At 39.7% G+C, this 23,152-nt stretch overlaps 1 protein-coding gene across 1 annotated transcript; it reads left to right on the top strand.

Moving 5' to 3' along the window:
* The first annotated feature begins 13,953 nt into the window (after positions 1 to 13,953).
* Positions 13,954 to 18,752, top strand: LOC103952248. The gene is made up of 9 exons (XM_009363804.3): positions 13,954 to 16,215; positions 16,312 to 16,662; positions 16,736 to 16,822; positions 16,984 to 17,136; positions 17,403 to 17,566; positions 17,648 to 17,795; positions 18,050 to 18,172; positions 18,267 to 18,354; positions 18,565 to 18,752. Exons 1-9 carry the CDS (start codon positions 13,954 to 13,956, stop codon positions 18,750 to 18,752), a joined length of 3,564 nt encoding a protein of 1,187 aa, XP_009362079.2.
* Positions 18,753 to 23,152: the final 4,400 nt, after the last annotated feature.

Genomic DNA, 23,152 nt, shown 5'->3' on the forward strand with positions numbered 1-23,152 from the left:
TCAATTATGTTCCATGACTGCTCTTAGCCAAAAGCACTCACGCGATGCTTCATGCAAGGCGAAAATCTCAGCATGGTTCGAAGAAGTCGCAACTAGCGTTTGCCTGGTAGACCTCCAAGATATTGCAGTGTCACCAACAATATGTGGGTTAGACAGATAACCAGCATCTGCATAACCAATGAGGCGAGAATCAACCCGAGGATCCAGGGGGCGGCAGCTCATCTTAATGATTCATGGTTGTAGAACAACCCCAAATCCATTGTACCTTTGAGGTAGCAGGAAATATCTTTAACACCATTCCAGTGTTTGCGTGTAGGCGCATTGCTATATCTAGCCAAAAGATTAACATCGAAGGAGATGTTAGGTTTAGTGTATTGAGCCAAGTACAATAAAGCACCAATTGCACTTAGGTATGGAACTTTAGGCTCCAAAATCTCTTCCTCATCTTCCTTGGGACAGAAGGGATCTCGTTTAGCATCTAGACTCCGAACGACTATAGGAGAACTCAAGGGCTTCGCTTTGTCCTTATTAAAACGTCGCAATACTTTTTGGGTGTAGGTCAATTGATGTACTAGGATTCCATCCGAACAATGCTCAATCTCCAGGTCGAAACAATATCGAGTTTTCCTAAGATCCTTCATCTCATATTTCGATTTCAAGTGAATGACAATTTCCTCAAGCTCTGTGGGAGTTCCGATAAGGTTTATGTCGACATAAACTGCACAAATGGGCATAGTTTGTTGTTCACATAATCCTAACTTGTCAAATATTCACTCAGACGGTTATACCCCATCATTCAAATTGTTTAAATCCGTATAGTGATCTCCTCAATCTAATTAAAGAGTATTCCATGGTCTATAACTATTTAAACCAGTTAATGAAAGTCTTTCTGAACTTTCACGTAGATTTCCATTATCTAGATCCCAATAAAGAGACGTGATTACCATGTCCATAAGCTGCATATTCAGTTTTTCAAAAGCTACCAAACTAATAAGACGTTATGACGTCCATTATAGGGGAATACGTCTCTTCGTAATCAATCCCAGGGCGTTGAGAAAAGCCTTGTGCTACAAGGCGTGCTTTGTATCGCACTATTTCATTATTCTTATTACGCTTCCTTATGAAAACGCATTTGTAGCCCATGGGTTTCACATGTGGTGGAGTAGAACTTACGGGCCCAAACACATTATGTTTCGCAATCGAATTGAGTTCGACCTGGATTGCTTGTTTCCAGTTTGACCAATCCATTCTATGTTGACATTCATTAACGGAATGTGGTTCAATGTCATCAATAAGTATGATGTCAGTAGCTATTATGTACGCAAATGCATCATTGACGATCATCTCATTCCGATTCTAAACCTCATCTAATACTACGTAGTTGATCGAAATCTCACGATTCTCGGGAGGCCGGTTTGTCTCATGTAATCTAGAATAACCTCATGCATTGGAACAGATGAGTAAACAATGGTCGGATTCAGACTAGGGTCACTAGTTTATGCCGTTTTCTTCTTCTAGGGTTATGAATCCTTTGAACCAAAGAGTCTGCCACACTTCAAAGTAGAAGCAAATGATTGGTTAGCCACCAGTGTACCGAACCGCGTGGAAGGTGCGGCCACCCCACCCTCATGGATGGTTCAGCTTTTCAAGGTGGTATTACGACATACGTTAAATACATCGATCCTTACATGTGCATTTGCAACGGGTATATGTGATCTCGTCATTTTTGCTAGATCAGTAAAAGCATTCGGCTTGCTTTGAGCAATGCTTTGAAGATCTAGAATACGTCACACTCTAGTTTTAGATTGAGGAGTGCAGGGATCTAAATGAGACATAGTGGGAGTACTCCATGACAATTCGTGGCATTTTATAGGAACATTAGTGATCTTATCTCCCTCTAACAAGGAGAAGACTGTCTCATTGAAACAATAATTTGCAAAGCGTGCGGTAAAGAGATCTTCTGTCAAGGGCTCTAAATAGCGAATAATTGATGGTGAATCATAACCGACATATATTCCCATCTTCTCTAGGGACCCATTTTGGTATGCAGTGGCAGCGCCATTAGCACATAAACTACACACCTAAGTACACATAAATGCGAGACATCAGGCTCGTATCCAGTAACCAAATGTAATTGTGCATGAGGTTGGGTAGCGATGGGCCTCAAGCGGACTAGCATAGCTACGTGCAATATTACATGGCCCTAGGTAGATACTGGCAATTTGGTTGGCATAACCAAAGTCCAAGCTATCATTTAAAGGCGCTTTATGAAAGCTTCTGCCAAGCCATTTTGGGTGTGAACATGGGGTACAGGATATTCAACTTTAATCCCAACTGACATGCAATAATAGTCAAAAGTCTGTGACGTAAACTCTCCAGCATAGTCAAGGTGGTGAGCCATAAGGTTAATGATTTGTGCTAGGAGTTTCACAAATGCAGCATTGTGTGTGGACAATAAGCAGATATGTGACCAATGAGTCGATGCATCAACCAACACGATGAAATATCTAAATGGCCTGCATATTGGTTGGATAGGTCCACAAATATCCCTTTGAATCCTCTGAAGAAACTTAGGGGGGTCGTGAATAATCTTTATAATTGAGGGTTGAATGTTCAAGTTCCTTAGTGAGCATGCTTTGCAAAGCAGATGGCCAGGATAAGACATAAGGTGATGCCCATGTAATACTTTGAGGTTCGGTTATGCCAAAGCGAGAGACTGCTCTAGAACCCAGGCATAGGGTTAGCCACATGGTGGTTTCCACGGATCGAATAGTTGTTATGTAGAACCCACTCGGGAGACGTTCCAGCTTCTCATGAATACGCTTCTGGCCATATTCGTAAGAAGTGATACAAAGAAATTTAGAACCATTCTCTTCAGTGGTTTCAACATGATATTGATTATCTCAAATATCTCTAAAACTTAGCAACATTCGACTTGATTGGATAATTAGGGTGGTGAGCCCTAAGCTTAATGATTTGTGCAAAAAGTTTCACAAATGCAGCATTGTGTGTGGACAATAAGTAAATATGTGACCAACGCGTTGATGCATTAACCAACACATGAAATATTTAGATGGTCCGAATGTTGGTTGGATAGGTCCACAAATATCCCTTTGAATCCTCTGAAGAAACTTAGAGGGGTCGTGAATAATCTTTGTAATTAAGGGTTGAATGTTCAAGTTCCCCAACGAGCATCCTTTGCAAAGCAGATGGCTGGGATAAGACGTAAGGTGAAGCCCATGTGATACTTTGAGGATACGACGTATCATATCTCGTTCAGGGTGTCCAATTTGGTCATACCAAAGCAAGAGAGTCTTTAGAACCCAGGCATAGGGTTGGCCACGTGGTGGGTCTCCATGGATTGAATAGTTGTTTTGTAGAACCTACTCGGGAGATGTTCTAGCTTCTCATGAATATGCTTTTGGTCATATTCGTAAAAAGTGATACAAAGAAATTCATAACCATTCTCTTCAGTGGTTTCAACATGATATTAATTATCTCGAATATCCATAAAAAGAATTATCCATAATTCAAAACAAACCAAACCAAACCAAACAAATAACTCCAAAAACTTAGAAAAATTGTCCAATAATTAAACCATAAACCTAGAAAATAAGGGGGGAAGAGGGGGTTCGGCCACTAGGGGTGTAAAACACCCTAACATGTTTTAGAAAAATAAAAACTTTATTCTTCCATGGGAGCAGGTACCTCTTGAAAATCTGAAACCTCTATAGTTGTAGTAGCATCTTCGGGATGTTCCACATGCACAAAGTTGGTCTCATGACGGGAATGATACTTAGCAATAGCCTCGGGGGTAGCTTGGCATACGCGTGACCAATGATCATTTAATCCATAATGGTAGCACATGTTCAATTTAGTGGAAGCCGATTGAGCGGTACAGTTTCCCTTGTTTTTGAAGTTTGTGGCCTTAGGGGCAAGGGGTTGGCACTTCTGGGTCAAATTTCCTTGGGTGGGCCTCTACTTTGTTGACCTTGGGCCAGTGGGTGGGCTTTTCGCCCATTTGCATGGCGATGACGGGGTTTCCGTCCGTTATGGCTGCTAAAATTAGTCGCATGCGCTTCAGGCTGAACGTTCGAGCTAGTAGGTCGAGCTTGATGATTCTTCATCAAAAGCTGGTTCTGCTTCTTAGCAAGAAGTAAAACAAAGATCAAATCTAAAAATTTGGTGAACTTCTCTACCCTATATTGTTATTGCAAGATAATATTGGTAGCATCCTCGTTGGTTAAGTCCACTTTACAGAACTTAAGCAGTGATCGGATTCTACAAACTTCAAAGTTGTATTCATTCACAGACTTAAAGTCTTGGAAGCATAAATGCTGCTAGTCATGTTTTGTTTTAGGTAAGTAAATATCTTTCTGGTGATCAAAAAGATTGGCCAAAGCAAGCCAAAGGGTGTGTGGGTACTCCCCAACGAGGCACTTAGTCTGTAGTGTATCATGGATGTGTCTTCAAATGAAGATCATTGCAGTATTTTTCTGAGCTTCATTGACGGGGTTGTTGTGAAACCCCACTCCAAAGTTAATTGTAAATTCACATTTTTAAATTTATGAAATTACCTTTTTGTCCCCTATCTTTTACACTATCTAGATTCCATCTTGGATTTTCTCCTAACACACTCTTTTTCTCTTTGATTGCCACGTGGCATCTCCCCCACCCCTCTTTCTTTCTCTTCTTCTCTCTTATCCCCCAAGTTACTTTCTTACTCTCGTAAACCTCTTTCCCTCAGATCTCGCTCTCTCTCTTTCCCCGAGGACACACTCACCACCACCCACACTCCATGCTCTTTTCCTCCTCTCCTCCGTGAAACACAAAGCACATCCATCGGAGCTCAGTGCACCTAACTCTCTCCGTGAGTCCGAAAACTCAAGCCCACTTCCCGGCCACGGCAAGGGACCACGAAGGTATTGAATCTTTCCCTCTCATCTCAACCTTCATTTTAATAAGTATATCGTAGGGTAAGGTGGTGAATTGGCATTGACCGAAGCTCAGGAGGCTCTTACCTTCTTCCTCAATGAAAAACGGGTCAGCTGACCCAAACCTGGAAGCCCAAGTTCCTTAGCCCAGAGTTTTGGATCGAGCTACCAAGCTCAACCCATTTATTAGCCCAAACCCAAATCCTATTTAACCCAGGCCCTTGGGTCGTCCAACTCAGGCCTTAGGCCCGTTAAACCCTCAGCCCAAAACCCAAATGAATCCCAGGCTTTTGGGCCGTGCAAGCTTGGGCCTACGACCCAAGGAACCCAAGCCCAAGCCCAAACCCAGTCCAACCTAAAACCCAGGTCGTGCGTGAGTTTGCGCGTGGGCGCGCATGAAGGGCTACCGGTGTCAGCGCGTGGGGCACACATGCTGCCGTGGACTGCTACGTTGGTGACTTTTCCAAATTTGTTTATGACGGTCATTTTTTGAAATTCAATCGTTATGGTAGAGTTTTATTAATTGGAACCTTTATGTGCTTAGGTGTGATTATTAGCGGCAATTCCGTTCTTCCTAATTCGCACAGCTTTTCGACGATGGAGTATCTGTGAGTGGACCCCTTCTGAAATGCATATTTTACTATTAGAAATGCATACATGAAAAGCATGATTTAATGGTTGCGTTTTATGAGTAAATTATATTTACACTTTATGATTATCATGCTTAACTGAGAATATTTTGGAATACCATACTTTATCAAATTTATGTTCTTGGTAGTATATATGATGGATGACTATATACTATTTATGAACATGTTTTTACATTCTTTGTAATATATATGATGGATGACTATATACTATGAAGATGTTTTTGAGATATATGTAATTATGTTGGAAAGATTATATTCAATGCTTTTGTATGTATCTAGTGGTCATTGTTCTGCCTACGGCCGATGATACTTATATTGGCTTTGGCCGGGCGTAGGTTGGTGGCTTCGGTTGTATGACACTGATACATAATACCACTATTTAGCATATTATATGATATATGTTTTATGAAAGGTTTTATGGCATGCTAGGGTTTTCGAAAAACCTATTACTTATTATGTTATATGAGTTTTCATAAACTTTGGAGGCTAGTAAGTTGATGAATAACTGTTTCAGTATTATATATATCAATTTGGTCCACTTATGTTTGTTTTTCCGCCCCCTCAGGACATAGGAATTAGGCATACAATCCGAGCTACGAGGCATTCCCCTACCAGTGATATTATGCCATCCTCTCTGCTTTGACTTCACTTTTAATAGCACCTTCCAGTTGTATTATGAATTAGATATATGCTTTGAACATGTTATGCATTATCATTATCATTTTATGGATGGCTGAATACTACTATAATATGTTGTTCGAGCAAAATTTATATGCATGTTTTCTCATGTTCTTGGCATATGCATTTATTAAATGGCTTCCGTTACCCTCGGGTGTCGGCCAGCACGAGGTCATCTCGTTGTCTTCCGGACATCAGAATTGGGGCGTGTCAGTTGTCATCGGTAGGTTCCTTGATGATGGCTTTAATACCCTTTTGCGGTAAGATAAAGCTTCACTTCTTAAACCCACTTCAGGTAGTTTCTTCCAGATACTTCTAGAGTGGTGAAATCGAGCTTGTTCAAGTTCGACATGTCCCTAAAACAGAGGGTACAACAAAACCGCGGTTAGTCATATGGAATGCCACAGACATCTATTGTAGAGCATTCGTGTTCTATAGACATGTATTGGTTTAATTTAGGCATGAAAGCTAAAGGTTCCATGTGGTATGTTTTGAATGAAAACTTCGAGTTTCAAAGGTGCTAAATTCGAAACTACAGGTTCGATTTAGTCAAGAACATTCGGTTCATATATGGGAGTACCTGCAAGAACACAGAATACAATATACAATAAAGTGTGGTGAATTTGTGGATTGCTTCAGGAACCCAAGTGTGAGTGCATCGGGACTACGAAAGATAATCAACGGTTTAAAGAAACGAAATAATTTATTAAATCGTTAATAAGTGAGCTTCAGGCTAATAATTTTGGATTAATTGTCAAATTAATGGACTGCTGGTCACTTTAATTAATTCAATAGATCATAACCATACATATTTGATCGTAGAAGCAAATAATAACATTCAGGTTAATATTAGCTTTATAAGTAACATCTTAAATTATAAGAGTATAGTTTAAGAAGCAAGAATGCTACAAAAATAGCATTGGGTTCCCAAAAAAAAAAATCGCAACCCAAGTTGGTTGGATGGGGGTGTCGTGTACTGGGCAAGGTCCTGAAGGCTTATTGGGCCACGGGGTAGGCTGCCAAGGAAGCGCAATCATGAATGCAGGCTATGGGCCAGTTCTGGGAAGAAAGCCTAGCAGCTAAGTTGCTGGTTTGGGCCAAAAAGGGCGCAGGGAATACAGGCCTAGCACGGGGGCTAGCCTGGGATGGGTGCTTCTGAAGCCCAGTGAGAACTGGCTTCATTGTGGGCCGTTTTTGGGCAAGCCCAGCCGTAAGGGCTAGCTTGTTATGGTCTCGGGCTGTGACAGACGACGAGCCTAACAAGCATAACTTGCTGCAGGCGGGCTGGGTCATACAGGTGAAGCCCAACAAGCCTAAGCTTGTTGAATGTGTAAAGGGCCAAGGCAAGGCAAAGCCTAGCAAGGCATGCGAGCTTTCTGCAGTTGACTCAGGGCTTCATGCCCGTTTGAAAACTAACCTAAGCCGAGGCCTGGTGCTGTGTAGGTTGTCAAAACGACGCCGTCCTAGCTATGGTTTGGCTTCGGTCCAACTAACTTGGCACTTGGCAGTGCTGCGTGGTGCCGCGGTTCAGCCACGAGAAATCCTAGATTTTTCCCTCTCATTTTTTCCCCCAAATTCTAGGGTTAAAAACCCTAATTGCTTCTAAATTAATTTTGATGCTTTGACTCACAAAATTCCACATAGCATAATTGTGTAATGCACGAACAAATATATATATATATATATATTGACAAAATATATGAACACATATGCAATATATATATATATATAATTGAAAAGAAAATATAAATATAGGGGGGTTTATGCATTATGGGGAATGTTTTCATGCTTCAAGGTTGTTTCAAATATCTTAATTTATTTTAAAAGAGCCTGATTGGCAAAAAATAATTGAGCCTTTGATATTGTAGAAGAAAGCCTCCTCCATGATCCTTCAATTCCTTAGCTTCTGGCATGAGCGTGCTGATAATGTGTTGTAGGCCTAATTTACTAAACTGTATTTAGGACCAGAGAGGGAGAAGGCCGGCGGCAAGAGAGAGGATAGAGAGAGATGTAATTTTGAGGTGTGTGTTGTATCACCCCATTGTGCCTTTATTTATAGTAGTAGGATAGGTTAAATCCTGACCCTAATAGGATTACAACTCTAATAGGATAATATCTAACTTAGATAATATTCCAAGATATCCCTAGATACACTAAGATTTACACAATCACACTCCTAATCTAATAGGATTGCAACATCAACATAATTTTTCTAAAATAAACTCCTACGGATATGAAGTGCTTAAACTTGATTTTTGTATGTTGATAAAACAAAGTAAAAATAAAATTTGAGTTAGGTACAACTTTGTCTCTCAAATTCTAGATTTTGTTAAACCGAAACTTGATTTAGGCACAGCTTGTCATTTTGTGTCTTTATAGTATCAGAGCAAGTAATATGAAGTACAACGGCCACACATGCTTCACGACACCTGAGTTGTGTTGTCACATGTTAGACTTAAAAATTCACCACACGTGAGGGGGCATATTGAGAATGAATCCCACATTGATGAGAAGAGAGACCTTGCATGTGCTTATAAGTAGTTGGGCTACTCCCCATATTGCCAATTGATTTTATGGTAAAACTTCAACTTTTTTCATAGCTCACTAAATCAAGAGAATTTAAAGTCCTTGATTAATTAAGGTGTAATTTGGTAAACCAGCCTCTCGCTTTGTGACGTGGTAGTAGAGGTGGTTTTGGTACCTTGAGTAATTAAGGCGAAATTTGGTTAGCTTGTTGGATCCTTGTTCTCTATCTCCACCGCGATCATCGATATGGCGGTGCTAGCAACAACAATGATGTCGATGATCGCGGTGGTAATAGTGGTAAGTGTGTAGCAGTGAAGGTAGCAATGGTGGCATACATGGTTTTTGTTTTGTTTTTTGTGACATCCCACATCGTCCAGGGGAGTGATCCTTAAATGTATATTCCCATTCCTACCTAGCACGAGGCCTTTTGGGAGCTCACTGGCTTCGGGTTCCGTGGGAACTCCGAAGTTAAGCGAGAAGAGGGCTAGAGCAATCCCATGATGGGTGACCCACTGGGAAGTTGCTCGTGAGTTCCCAAAAACAAAACCGTGAGGGAATGGTAAGCCCAAAGCGGACAATATCGTGCTACGGTGGTGGAGCAGGCCCGGGAAGTGGTCCTACCCGGGCTGGGATGTGACAATTTGGTATCAGAGCCTAACCCTGGTTGCGTGTGTGCCGACGAGGACGTCGGGCCCCTAAGGGGGGTGGATTGTGACATCTCACATCGCCCAGGGGAATGATCCTTAAATGTATATTCCCATTCCTACCTAGCACGAGGCCTTTTGGGAGCTCACTGGCTTCGGGTTCCGTGGGAACTCCGAAGTTAAGCGAGAAGAGGGCTAGAGCAATCCCATGATGGGTGACCCACTGGGAAGTTGCTCGTGAGTTCCTAAAAACAAAACTGTGAGGGAATGATAAGCCCAAAGCCGACAATATCGTGCTACGGTGGTGGAGCGGGGCCCGGGAAGTGGTCCTACCCGGGCCGGGATGTGACATTTTTAATACTTTCACTTGTGAAAATTTAGATACAACAACCATTGACATGAAAAAAAAAAAAAAAAAAACAAAAACACCAAAACAAAGTTGGTGTGAAATAATAGAATTGGACCCCTATAGAAAAGGACCATCTTCGGATCCCTTCCACTTAATCCTCCTCATCAAACAATCCAGGTCCTTGAAATTTGATTCAACGGCTAAAGTTATTATAACTTTTAGAGTGGGCCTATGTTTTTAGCCATTGGATCATATTTCAAGAGTCCGGATTGTTTGATGAAGAAGATTAGGTGGAAGTGATCCAGAGAGGATCATTTTCCAACCCCTATATTTAGCATCTCTAATCAAAGAGTCATTTCACCACGTAAACTAAGTAGTAGAACTTGAAGGCATGATGAAACTCGATACCTTAGTTTGACATGAATTGACGTTAGGACTACTTGTTGCCAAATTTGATAGAAAACAAAGTGTTCATTTTATTTTTTTAATTCTTTATTATTATGAATATTTCTTTTAATTCTTTTCTTTTTAAAATCAAGTCTTACATTTACTATTGTTGCAGCAAAAAACATATAAGTGAAGAAAAAAAAAATTGACATTCTCACATAAGACCATCTTTAAAGGAGATGTCAAATTTTAAATATATAATTTAAATTTGATAGCCCATTTGACATTTTGACATCTCTTAAAGTTTTTCTCTCCACCAATATGTCAAATTTTAACTTAAAGGAAACAAACTAAAATGTATAAAAATATTTGAACAATGCATTGGTAATGAAAGGAAATGAAAAGGAAATGCTTTAAACCAATAAAAAAAATCAATAAAAAGCATTTAATATTTAATTAAAATTTATCTGAAGTTGTTTTCAAATTTGATAGCCACCACCTTTGCTGCCATTCCACGTCATGCCACACAAGAATTGGCATTTCGGTTGGCAAGCACTAATGTTGTCTTTTTTATTTTTATTTTTTTTATTGTTATAGCTGATGTGGACTTTTTTTCCAGTGTTATTTCTGATACGTACAAATCAGCACTAACAGTAAAAAAACGCATCAACAATGTTTTCCAACAAAAAAACTAAATCTAATGTGGCATGACATGGATTGACTGCAACTTCAAATCTTCTTTTAATGGATCATTAAATGCATATTATTATTGTTTTTGTAAAATCAATTTTTATAATAGTTTAATATATTGTTAAAAAAAAAAGTTTCAAAAAAAAAAAGTTTAATATAATAAAAAATAGTTTAATTTGACATGTCGGTTGAAGAGAAAAAGCTTTTGATCTTTTGAGTACACATCCTTATGGTCCTAGTAACGCATTATATGTGTTTATTTGCTTAAGTTCCAAGGGGTGTCAAACGCACGCTCGGTTATTTCATGAATGCTGAAAACAGTCCAAATACACTCAAAATAGAAACACTGTGTACTTTTGACACCCAATTAGCTTTTGATCTTTTGAGTGCTCATTCTTATGGTCCTAATAACACATTATATGTGTTTATTTGCTTATGTTCCAAAGGGTGTCAATCGCATGCTTGTTTTATCCTATGAATGCCAAAAACAATCTAAAGACACTCAAAATAGAGAAAACTGTGTACTTTTGACACCTAATAATTTTTTGATCTTTTGAGTACACATTCTTATGGTCCTAGTAGCCATTATATGTGTTGATTTGCTTAAGTTCCAAAGGAGTGTCAAACGCACGCCCGTTTTATCCCATGAATTTCAAAAACAGTCCAAACACACTCCAAATAGACAAACTGTGTACTTTTGACACCCAATAAGCTTTTGATCTTTTTTGTACTTATTATTGTCGTCCTAGTAGGGCATTATATGTGTTTATTTGCTTATATGCCGTTAAAAGATGTCAAATTGTTACATAGGCTGTAAAATTCAAATTTATGTTTAAAATTTACATCTTCTTTGAAAGAGTAATGCTAGGAAGACTAAATTTGTAGACAAAATTATGGAAACTAAAGGACATGGGAGTTAATGATTGGTTTATTATTTAAGCGTCGATAAACGTGCTCATTGTAATTGGTGACACATAATTTAATTTGCAAATTTAGTTTCCAAAATTTGACTCCCTAGCATTATCCCCGGCAATTTCTGACACGACCCGTTAACCTAACACGAAGCAACATGAAATTAACAGGTTTTCAGGTCAACACCATAACGAATTGAATCATTATCGGGTAACCCGATAAGCACATGTTAACATGACGGGTCGGTCCAAGTATACATGTCGGTATCCCATGACACGATAAGAAAAATATTAATTTAATAATTTTATACCACCAAAAAAACTGTACTTAACAGTAGTAGGATTTAATCTAGAACTGAGTTGAAAGTTTACACACACACACACACACACACACACACACACACACACACATATATATATATATGTTTTTTTTTTAAATTATATTTTAAAAATTGATGATTGTTGGATCGGCTGAGATTTAATCTTGGCCGTCCAATGTTTGTCTCAGGCTTAAATCAGACTTTCTTTCTTAGCCAGTACCTCTATCTCTCTCGATCTGAACTCTTGAATCTCAGTCTCGAACCTCAACTCTGGCCATCCATGAATCCATGACCACCCTCTCCAGTCTCCCTTCACCACACCACTGTCACCACATACGACCTAGTAACCTACTGCCAATCGATCTACTATGTTTGTCTCTGATTCTTTCTCTCTAGATTGAGCAAATCTCAAGCCCTAATTGAGGTAATAGTTGATTCTTTCGAACTACTTTCAAAATATAGGGTTTTGCTTCAAATTAGTTTTCGATTTAAGATTGGTTTCGATTCTTCAATTTGGGGTTTTTCGTTTCGAATTAGTTTTCAAAGTAAGATTTATGTGGCAATGTCTTATGTGCAAATTTAGAAAATAAAATATTTTTCTTAACGGATCATAACGAGTCGGGTCATTTTACCCGTTGGGTAAAATGACCTAGCCTGTTAAGAACCTGTTAAGATAATGGGTGTGACACGACACGATCTGTTAAGATAACAGGTGTTACACGAAAACGACATGAACACAACAAACACGACCTGTTTGCCAGGCTTACTTAGCATTGCCCTATTTGAAGATGTTATAAGCCCTTAAATTAATATTTGTTATTCATCTTTTGACATCTCTCATTTGGGGATAATGTGCTTGGTGAAAAGAAAAAAAAATAGAGAAAAAAAATAGAAAAAAAAAACGAAAAAGGAGAAAATTCATTAATAAATTAGTTGAGAGCAGTTTCGTCTTTTCGTTTCCCTCCATCACTGTATTAATGCCGCGTAATCCTTAGTAATTATTGTCGCTTCAACTCCGACCCCTTATTCTCTCTCTCTCTCTCTCTCTCTCTCTCTCTCTCTCTCTCGGTCTCTCTTTCTCAACCAACCAACAAAACCCCAACTCCTAAATCCATTTTCCTCTTTCCGATTTAATCCGAAATGCTGAAATCCCACTGCACCAACCTTTGAGCTTCGATTTCAAACGTTGATCACCGCATTTTAACAACCGCAAGGGTACCCAGTTTGCCATATCTTTTCTTCTTTTGTATGTTAATGTTCATGTTCATTTTTCATTTTTCATATCCTTGTGAGATTTGGCTCTCATATTTTTATTTTCTTCAACGCTGTATGCCTAGTTGTTTGTCAAAAGTACACGGAATAACCATATTAATATGTGAAATTATTTGTTTAGGTGGCGATCGAGGAAACGGATATTTCGTTGATTTGATCATTGTAAATCGTTTCTCCATTGATAATCAGCTCTATGCAAATCATTGCACCATGTTGTCAGGCTATCTTTCATTATGAAAACCTGGTGATGGTTAATATTTGTGATGATACGCGATGGTGACTTTTACGAAGACAGAAATTATGGATACCACCCGTCAAGGAATTTGTACGCAGTTTAGCAATTTGGAATTTAATGTCAAGTTCACTCTGGCATTTGTTCTGAAAGAAGAATTAGAAGATATGTCATGGAGGCCCAGAGAGTGTTCGTAGGTGCATCATGGGATGAATTTTAAAGATAGATTTATGTATTTGTTTTGAGCATTGTTTGGTTAAAGACATTTTGGAATTGTTATTTTCATCAAGGATTTAAAGCTGAAAGGCGATAGGGTGTTCATAGATAAGCTTTAGATGAAGTGGAACTTCTTTTGAGACCATGACTGGTGAGGTTCCTGGTACTTCTGGTCGACAGTTTTGCAGAGATACAACCAATGATGTTCGAAGTGACAGAAAAGTTGTTAACGAAAATGTGACTAATATTTGTCTACAGACCGGTGAGGAATTTTCAACGGAGTTTCTGCAGGATCGTATTGCACAAAGAAGATTAGCCCCTGTACTGACTGGCATTGATCTGCGCCAGTCGGAAAGGTTGGGTTCTAATATAAACCAAAACCCTAAACTGCTTTACGATGATCTTGGTGGCGTTATGGGGATGAAGAGAATAGATTCCGATTGCAGTTCAGAATTCTCGGATTTTAGTCCAGTTGCTCCAAAAGGTTATCTAGCTGACACAGAGAAAAATGTTTCTCCTAGTAACATGAGCAGATACCACTTGGAATATGGTGCCATGCGAAAAGCATCGAGTAAGTTTGCTGATCGGGTTATTCCAAGACCAACTACTCCACCTTTTTATGTTGTGGACTCCCCTCAATCATACACTCCTTATGGTCAAGTATTTGCTGAAGGTTCTTTCTCTTTCAAAATGAAATTTCTCTGTAGCTTTGGGGGAAGAATATTACCTCGGCCAAATGATGGGAAACTCCGATATGTAGGTGGAGATACACGGATTTTATCTATTCGTGAAGGCACCAATTTTGAGGAACTAATGAAGAAGACATTTGCAATTTGCAACCAACATCACACTATCAAGTACCAGCTTCCCGGTGAGGATCTTGATGCACTCGTATCTGTTTGTTCCGATGAGGACCTTCTTCATATGATAGAGGAATATCATGAGCTAGAGAGAACAGAGGGTTCTCAAAGACTGAGGCTCTTCCTTGTACCTTTAACTGAAACAGAGAGCCCAAGTTCTGTCGAGGCAAGGATTACACATCCAATCGGTGCTGACTGCGAATTTGTTTTCGCTGTTAATGGTATGTTAGACCCAAGTCCTCAGAAAAGCTCTAGCGAGCAAACTTTGGCCAGCCAGACTGGAAATCCATCAGATTATAGTCCAACCTTTCATAGAGACTCTCCTACCGGTGCATATTTTGAGACCAAAGATTATAGCCCTAATTCCTCAAGTGCAGTGGGCACATTACCTAAACCTGCTCCTCAGTTCTTATCTACTCTTCAGATCCCAAAGAATTCTTTTAATCAATCCCCTCCCATATCCCCGGTTCCACTTCAACACAGAGATCCCAAGAGTTCCAACGTGCAGCTTTATTTGGACCGATCATATTGTGACGGTAATGCAGGCATTGCTCCTTATGGTATGGAGAAATATCCATGTGACAATACCTATTATCTTGATGCGGGAAGTTATAACAATAATCTTCATCACGGGCCTCCATTGTTAAATCATCATCATCATAACCAATATTTGGCTGAAACTTATAGGGCTAAAAAGTCTCACATTGTGCACTCCCATAATCGTAGTTTTAGCGAAACTTTTGTGCCTTCTGCACAGTATGGCAAAAGTAGTATGGAATTTGAGAGACTTGTGATTCTGGAAAAGGCCCTCCATTCGGAAAAGTCTCTCTCTCGTCCTGAAGATAGAGATGGACTATCTTCAGGGTCCGGGGAAAGAGATGCTTCTTACCACAAAATAATGCATGCAGTACTTTCTGACTCTCAGTTGCAGGAACATGTTCAGAGGTCCACCGAAGGAGAAGTTATCCCAGTGTCGTCGCTGAAATACAGACTAGAAAAATCACCTTCGTTGAAGATACAAAGGTCCTCGCAAGAACGGCATGTGCAACAGGAAGTGATTCTTGATGGGAAACATCAAATTGCTAAACACGGTAATGAATTCACAATCAGGATACCTGACCAATGTAAAGAAGAACTAGGTTTGGAGATGTTGAACCAGACGGACAGGAATGACACTTGTGCTGATAAAAAATGGAAACACTTTGAAGGAAATGTTGAAGTTACATCAAATGATATTTTCATGGAATTTAAGAAGGAACAAAATGCGAACTGCCTTCTCAGTGATTGCTTAGCTATGAAACATTCACAATTCCCTAAAAGTGGGATTTTTGGTTCATCAAACCCCGAAACTAAAGGTTCTGAAGATACTACAGGCCCCCAAGGCTATGGATTTGACACAACTTCTCAGTTTTCTCTTAGGAGCCAAAATTGTACTAGAGATCAGCGGTGTGCTACAGTTGAGACAGTAAGCAGTCAAACAGTTTCTCATCAGTCACGTGAACTATTACCTGTTGCATCTCAGGAGTTCTTAGTCTCAACATCATCTGTAAGTACTCATCCCTTTGAGTTTATTTATTTATTGCTTTGAATCTCTGCCTCAAGTCTCCTGATATTTCTATGTCAACTGTTGGAACCTGTTTAGAAATTGGCTACAACTGCTGCACCAGACAGAGAATTTTCTCTCCATGATAAGGAGTCAATAAATTATCCTGAGTATTTTGTTGAAAGCATATATCTCAGCAGACAGTCTTCTGAAGTAACCAACTGTGAAGGTGTTATCCCTGCCCAATCACAGCCACTGGATAATCGGTATGACAACAAGGTGACGGACTCAGTGATTATTGTAGAAGACTTGACTAATAATACACCACCCGGTGTCCCTACCTCCAAAGTGGTCTATAACGTCTCACATATAGAAGATGAGGCCAGTGATGATTGTTCATCAACTGGAGAAACAGAGACCGGAAGTTCAGCTACAACATCTCATAACAAGGTAAGCTCCCTATTCAAATTTGAGCAATGATTTTGTGGAACTTTTCGATGGTAAACTTGAGCTCCTATTATAGGCTGAGACAGCTGACAGAAGTCATAGGCATGACACTATTAGCGATGTTGCAATAGCCGAAATGGAAGCAGGCATCTATGGTTTGCAGGTTGAGAACTACTATCTTGATTGATATATTCATGATCGGATGTTAATTCTCTACTCTCTACATATCATGAATGCTTAGTTTGTTTCTCTACCATGCAATTTTGTTTTTCGCATGACTCTCTTATACTATCTTTAATGTAAAATCATCTACCCTATATACAGATCATAAAGAATGATGATCTCGAAGAACTGCAAGAGTTAGGATCTGGTACATATGGAACTGTCTATCATGGAAAGTGGAGAGGAACAGATGTTGCAATTAAGAGGATAAAAAAGAGTTGTTTCTCCGGCAGATCATCAGAGCAAGATCGACTGGTTGGTCCCCAAAGTCATTAGTTTTCAAATTTCGGAATTTCATATCTAATTACAGTACATATTGGGATCATTTGAACTGTAAATTATATCATAATGTGCAGGCTATTCACAACCAAAAACTTGAGAAAACAATTCAATTATATACTAAATTTATGTTACAGCTTCCCAATGCCTCGAGATATACATACAAAATATCTTGGGGTTAAATGTAGATCCAACATTTTGAATATTTTCGCAATGAAAACGCAGATCCCTTGTTTTGACAGACTAAGGACTTCTGGAGAGAGGCAAAGATTCTGTCAACCCTTCACCATCCCAATGTTGTAGCATTCTATGGCGTGGTGCCTGATGGGCCTGAGGGGACGTTAGCAACTGTAGCTGAATTCATGGTGAATGGGTCGTTGAGGCATGTCCTAATAAGGAAAGATAGGTTAGTTGATCCATCTTTGTTTTGATCAATATATCCTCTGACATGAAAAAGATTTATGCAGTCTTCAAATTCTTCATGCAGAGTGCTTGACCGTCAAAAGAGGCTCATAATCTTAATGGACACAGCTTTTGGCATGGAGTATTTGCATTTGAAAAATATTGTTCACTTTGATTTGAAGTGTGACAATTTACTAGTTAATTTGAGGGATCCCGAACGGCCCATATGCAAGGTAATTTGTTCAATACAAAATGTAGCATACCCTTCTTGTCTTCTGTATTTTTTTATTTTTTTATTTTTATTTTTATTTTTTTATTTTTTATTTTTTGACAATGGATTCAGACATAATTACTAGTTTCGCTATGTTTTTCAATTAAAAGATATTAAGAAGTAGTTCTTTTAAAAACATTCCTTTTATTCACCAGGCCTCTTTGTACATGGAAGTTACTATACAGTTCTCCTTGGTGGTTATATGATGCTTTGCAGGTTGGAGATTTTGGTTTGTCAAGAATTAAGCGCAACACACTAGTATCTGGTGGTGTTAGAGGAACCCTTCCGTGGATGGCACCAGAACTATTAAATGGTAGCAGTAACCGGGTCTCTGAGAAGGTTAGGAACTTGGAATATCATTTTTATGAACGGGGATGAGCAAATCATGCCTAAAAATTTTAACCTGATCATGTGGGTGTTCATTCTTTGACAGGTTGATGTCTTCTCATTTGGTATTGTAATGTGGGAGATCCTGACTGGGGAGGAACCGTACGCTAACATGCACTGTGGTGCTATCATAGGTAAGTTTTTCTAGCATATTTTGCTTAAAGAGTTGTTTTATCTAAATTTATTCTTAAACGCGTTGAGAAACTTCATTCTGCCTAAATGTAGCATGAAAAACGTATGATTTCAGCATCCCTACATAAACTGTTACCTTCCACTTTGAAACTTGATTTGTTATTGTTTTATCTGAATTACTGAATTTCTATTTTCATCAACTTCCACTGAAGGGGGAATTGTAAGTAACACACTGAGGCCTTCTATTCCAAAGCGTTGTGATTCTGAATGGAAAAAACTAATGGAACAGTGCTGGTCGGCGGATCCTGCTGATCGTCCATCATTCACAGAGATAACACATAGGCTGCGTGACATGTCAATGGCACTCCAGAAAAAGCGGCCCAGTCTTGCAAGTAGATGAAACGTAAAATCGCATGTAAATCAGACTCACTAACATAGAAATAGTTTCGGCATAATACAATCACTATACTTTATGGGAAATAAGTTCATTCGCGCTCAAAGAGCACTCTTACATTTAGGTACTTTTATGTTTAAATTTACTCACATTTTCCCACATCACTTTATGACTTCGTCACCTTCCAGGTGTCAGCAGCATAACTTGATTCGGAGTCCAAGTGGACATTCCGGGTCGGAGTGTGTCACATTCCTCTACACAATTCTACAAACACATCTCTCTTTTCTCTCTTGATCGCCAGCCCCCTTCCCCTTGTCAGATAAAATAGGCTACAACATATTGAAGCACTTTAATATTTTATTAATTTTACAAAAAATTATCCAAAATTTGAAGCCTCTCTCTACTTGGTTCCCTGTAAATGGATAAATCCGTAGCAAGGGTTTTCAAACCATTGAAAACTAGTGTGTGCTATTAGGTGACAAGTGAAGCTTAATCATTTGAATATTAGGACTAGTTAGTAATTTTCACACCATTTACCAAATAATATTGTTCACAAATATAAACTTAACAATTATTCATATTTTCAAATTCATTTACTTACACAAAAAAATTAAATAAATAAATAAAAAATAAATAAAAAGAAAGAGTAAATTACATTTTACCACCTCAGGTTGGGGGTCGATTTCAATTCCTTATAACATCTTTAAAACATTTCAATTTCATACATTTACTTATCATTTTATTTCAATTTCATATATCCATTAGAAAATCCATTAGGCAAACCGTTAAGTGATGACGTGGCAAATATGTGATCCACATTTGTGCTGATGTGACTGCCAAATTTATGTCACGTGGCAAAAATAATAATTTTTATGCATTTAAAATATTATAATAATTTACCCTATTAAAAAAAATAAAAAAATAAAAAATAAAACTCCATCTTTTTCCTCGAGCCCTTCCCTTTCCCTGCAACCCAAACACCCCATCCCCAGCCATCCACCTCCCCCGCAACCCACCACCCCCACTCCACCTCCCCCGCAACCTCCCCACCCCACCCCACCCAAAACCCCAAAAAACCCAATTGTTCAACCCGTAGCCATGGCCAGTGAAATCAAGTTGAAGATGAATAATCGAAGTTCAAACTGCTTTTGCCACCTCCATATGCTCCCGCAGCCTAACACCATCTTCAAACCCAGCAAAACGCAGTAGCAATCCCGGGCTCACGACAGTTGGCCAGTCTCTTGCACCGTTTGATTTGAAGGTTAAACAATTAGGGTTTAAAGGCTGGGCTTAGTCATGGATGAAGGCACGAAGACAGAGAGGATGGTCGTTGGTGGATGGAGCCGATGATGAAGATGAGAGAATGGAGAGTGGGTGCGAGTTATAGAGGAGAGCAGGGTGGGTGGGTTGCAGATGAAAGAAGGGAGAAAAAGGGTGGGGATGATGAGGTAGAAGATCGGTGGGTTTTGGGGTAGGGTGAGGGGGGGTTGCAGAGGAGGTGGGGGTGGGGTGGGATGAGGTGTTTGGGTTGTAGGGAAGGGAAAGTGTAACATCCCACATCGCCCAGGGGAGTGGATCCTCTAAGCCTTATATGTATATTCTCATCTCTACCTAGCATAAAGCCTCTTGGGAGCTCACTGGCTTTGGGTTCCATTGGAACTCTGAAGTTAAGCGAGTTCGCATGAGAGCAATCCTAGGATAAGTGACCCACTGGGAAGTTCTCTTGTGAGTTCCTAGAAACAAAATCGTGAGGGCGTGGTCGGGGCCTAAAGCGGACAATATCGTGCTACGGTGGAGTCGAGCCCGGAATATGGTAGGGGCCTGGGCCGGGATGTGACAATTTGGTATCAGAGCCAATCCCTGGCCCAAAGTATGTCGATGAGGACGTCGGGCCCTTAAGAAAGGGTGGATTATAACATCCCACATCGCCTAGGAGAGTGGATCTTCTAAACCTTATATGTATATTCTCATCTCTACCTAGCACGAGGCCTTTTGGGAGCTCACTGGCTTCGAGTTCCATCGGAACTCCGAAGTTAAGCGAGAAAAGGGCGAGAGCATTCCCAGGATGGGTGACCCACTAGGAAGTTCTCATGTGAGTTCCCAGAAACAAAACCGTAACCGTGAGGGCATGGTCAGTGCCCAAAGTGGACAATATCGTGCTATGGTGGAGTCGAGTTCGGGATGTGGTGGGGGCCCGGGCAGGGATGTGACAATTTGGTATCAGAGCCAATCCCTGGCCGGAAGTGTGCTAACGAAGATGTCGAGCCTCTAAGGGGGTTGGATTGTAACATCCCACATCGCCCAGGGGAGTGAATCCTCTAAGCCTTATATGTATATTCTCATCTCTACCTTGCACGAGGCATTTTGGGAGCTCACTGGCTTCGGGTTCCATTGGAACTCTGAAGTTAAGCGAGTTCGGGCGAGAGCAATCCTAGGATAAGTGACCCACTGGGAAGTTCTCTTGTGAGTTCCTAGAAACAAAACCATGAGGGCGTGGTCGGGGACCAAAGCTAACAATATCGTGCTACGGTGGAGTCGAACCTGGGATATGGTGGGGGCCCGGGCCAGGATGTGACAATTTGGTATCAAAGTCAATCCCTAGCTGGAAGTGTGCCGACAAGGACATTGGGCCCCTAAGGGGGTGGATTGTAACATCCCACATCGCCCAGGGAGTGGTTCCCCTAAGCCTTATATGTATATTGTCATCTCTACCTAGCACGAGGTTTTTTGGGAGCTCACTGGCTTCGGGTTCCATCGAAACTCTGAAGTTAAGTGAGAAAGGAGGGGCGAGAGCATTCCCAGGATGGGTGACCCACTAGGAAGTTCTCATGTGAGTTCCCAAAAACAAAATCGTGAGGGAATGGTCGAGGCCCAAAGCAGACAATATCGTGCTACGATGGAGTCGAGCCCAAGATGTGACAGGAAGGGCTCGGGGAAGAATATGAGTTTTCTTTTTTTTTAATTTTTTTTTAAATAGGGTAAATTATTATAATATTTTTAATGCATAAAAATTTATTTTTTTTACCACGTGGCACAAATTTGGCAACCACGTCAGTACAAATGTGGATCTCATATTTGCCACATCATCGCTTAACGGTTTAATTAACAAAATTTCTAACGGATGTATGAAATTGAAATAAAATGATAAGTAAATGTATGAAATTGAAATGTTTTAAAGATGTTGTAAGGAATTGAAATCGACCCCAAACCTGAGGGGTTAAAATGTAATTTAGCAAAAAAAAAAAAAAGAGGTAGAATGATGGAGAATCCATGATTCCATCCCTAGTGGCTATTTAGGAAAATATTTTTGCTCACCACCATCAAGTCATGACGAAGCTCTCCATTCTATTTATCCCCGTTAGATGAATTTAAATTTTAAAATTTGTGTAGTGAATAGACAAAAATCTCAAAATTTAAACTCATTCAACAGTAATAAATAAGGTAGGGGACATCACGATTTAGGATTTAGGGCACTAAGGCGCTAGTCGGCGACGGGTAAGAGCCTAGCGCCTAGATTGTGTGATCTTCCATTTACAAAAAAAAAAAAAAAAAAAAAAGGTATGTATGAAAAGACTAACGACCAGTTTGGGATTGTTGCGCATTTTAAAAAACATGTTTTTACTATGCTTTAAGAATAATCAGCTGTAAAGTAAAGTAGCATTGTAGAAGTATTTGGTAAATTTCAAGATTAAAGTGATATAATTGTAGATAATGGCAAAAATAAACAGGGTAGCGGGAATATAGGCGAATTCAATGGTGAGAGCAATGGTGGTGGTGATGGCAATGGTGGTGGCGGCAATGGTGATGGTAAGGACAAAGGTGAAGGTTGGTGTAAACGACAAACGTTTTTTGAGGTTTTCTTTTAATTCACTTTGTTGGTATATAACCAAACTGAATCGGCAAAATTTGTGATTACGGTACCACCAGGTGGCATTGCTGAGTGGTAGTACATCTCCACTCAAATTTTGCCATGTGTACATTAATACACATAAACTTCTGCGGTTAATTCTGAAGTTACAAACCCTAAACAAGGTGGTTAACCACAATATGGCCGACGCTACCCAAAAGTTTGTGATACGACCCAATTCTCAATTCCCTTAATCAACCTACAAGTAGCACAAGAAAGCTATGGAAGAAGAGGGAAGAAGAGATGGAAGGAGCAGAGCTCCAGATATATTTGTATTTAATTTATTTCTTGTCAATTCTGATCTGCCACAATTCAGAGAGCTGACTGACGAACTGACGATGGCGTGACTGGTAGGTGCTTTACGTTCGGATCTGCAATTTCTCTGCAATAATGTTTTCTATAAGTGTATAATTAAGGAAGACATCAAGAAGATGGGATAAATCTCAAATCCAGTTAATCGGAGTGGCCATAAAGATTAATTAACCCCAGAACAAAAGAA

This window comes from the organism of the source record quoted next, unplaced genomic scaffold, assembly GCF_019419815.1.
Source record: "Pyrus x bretschneideri cultivar Hongxiangsu unplaced genomic scaffold, Pyrus_bretschneideri_v1 Contig46, whole genome shotgun sequence".
Taxonomy (NCBI): domain Eukaryota; kingdom Viridiplantae; phylum Streptophyta; class Magnoliopsida; order Rosales; family Rosaceae; genus Pyrus; species Pyrus x bretschneideri.

What these genes read in the sequence shown, in the direction of transcription:
- LOC103952248 (XM_009363804.3), top strand. Translation starts at nt 13,954, where the DNA reads ATGACTGGTGAGGTTCCTGGTACTTCTGGTCGACAGTTTTGCAGAGAT. An exon ending in CATCAGAGCAAGATCGACTG is followed by an intron (nt 17,137 to 17,402) that starts GTTGGTCCCCAA and finishes TTGTTTTGACAG; the next exon opens with ACTAAGGACTTCTGGAGAGA. An exon ending in CCGAACGGCCCATATGCAAG is followed by an intron (nt 17,796 to 18,049) that starts GTAATTTGTTCA and finishes GATGCTTTGCAG; the next exon opens with GTTGGAGATTTTGGTTTGTC.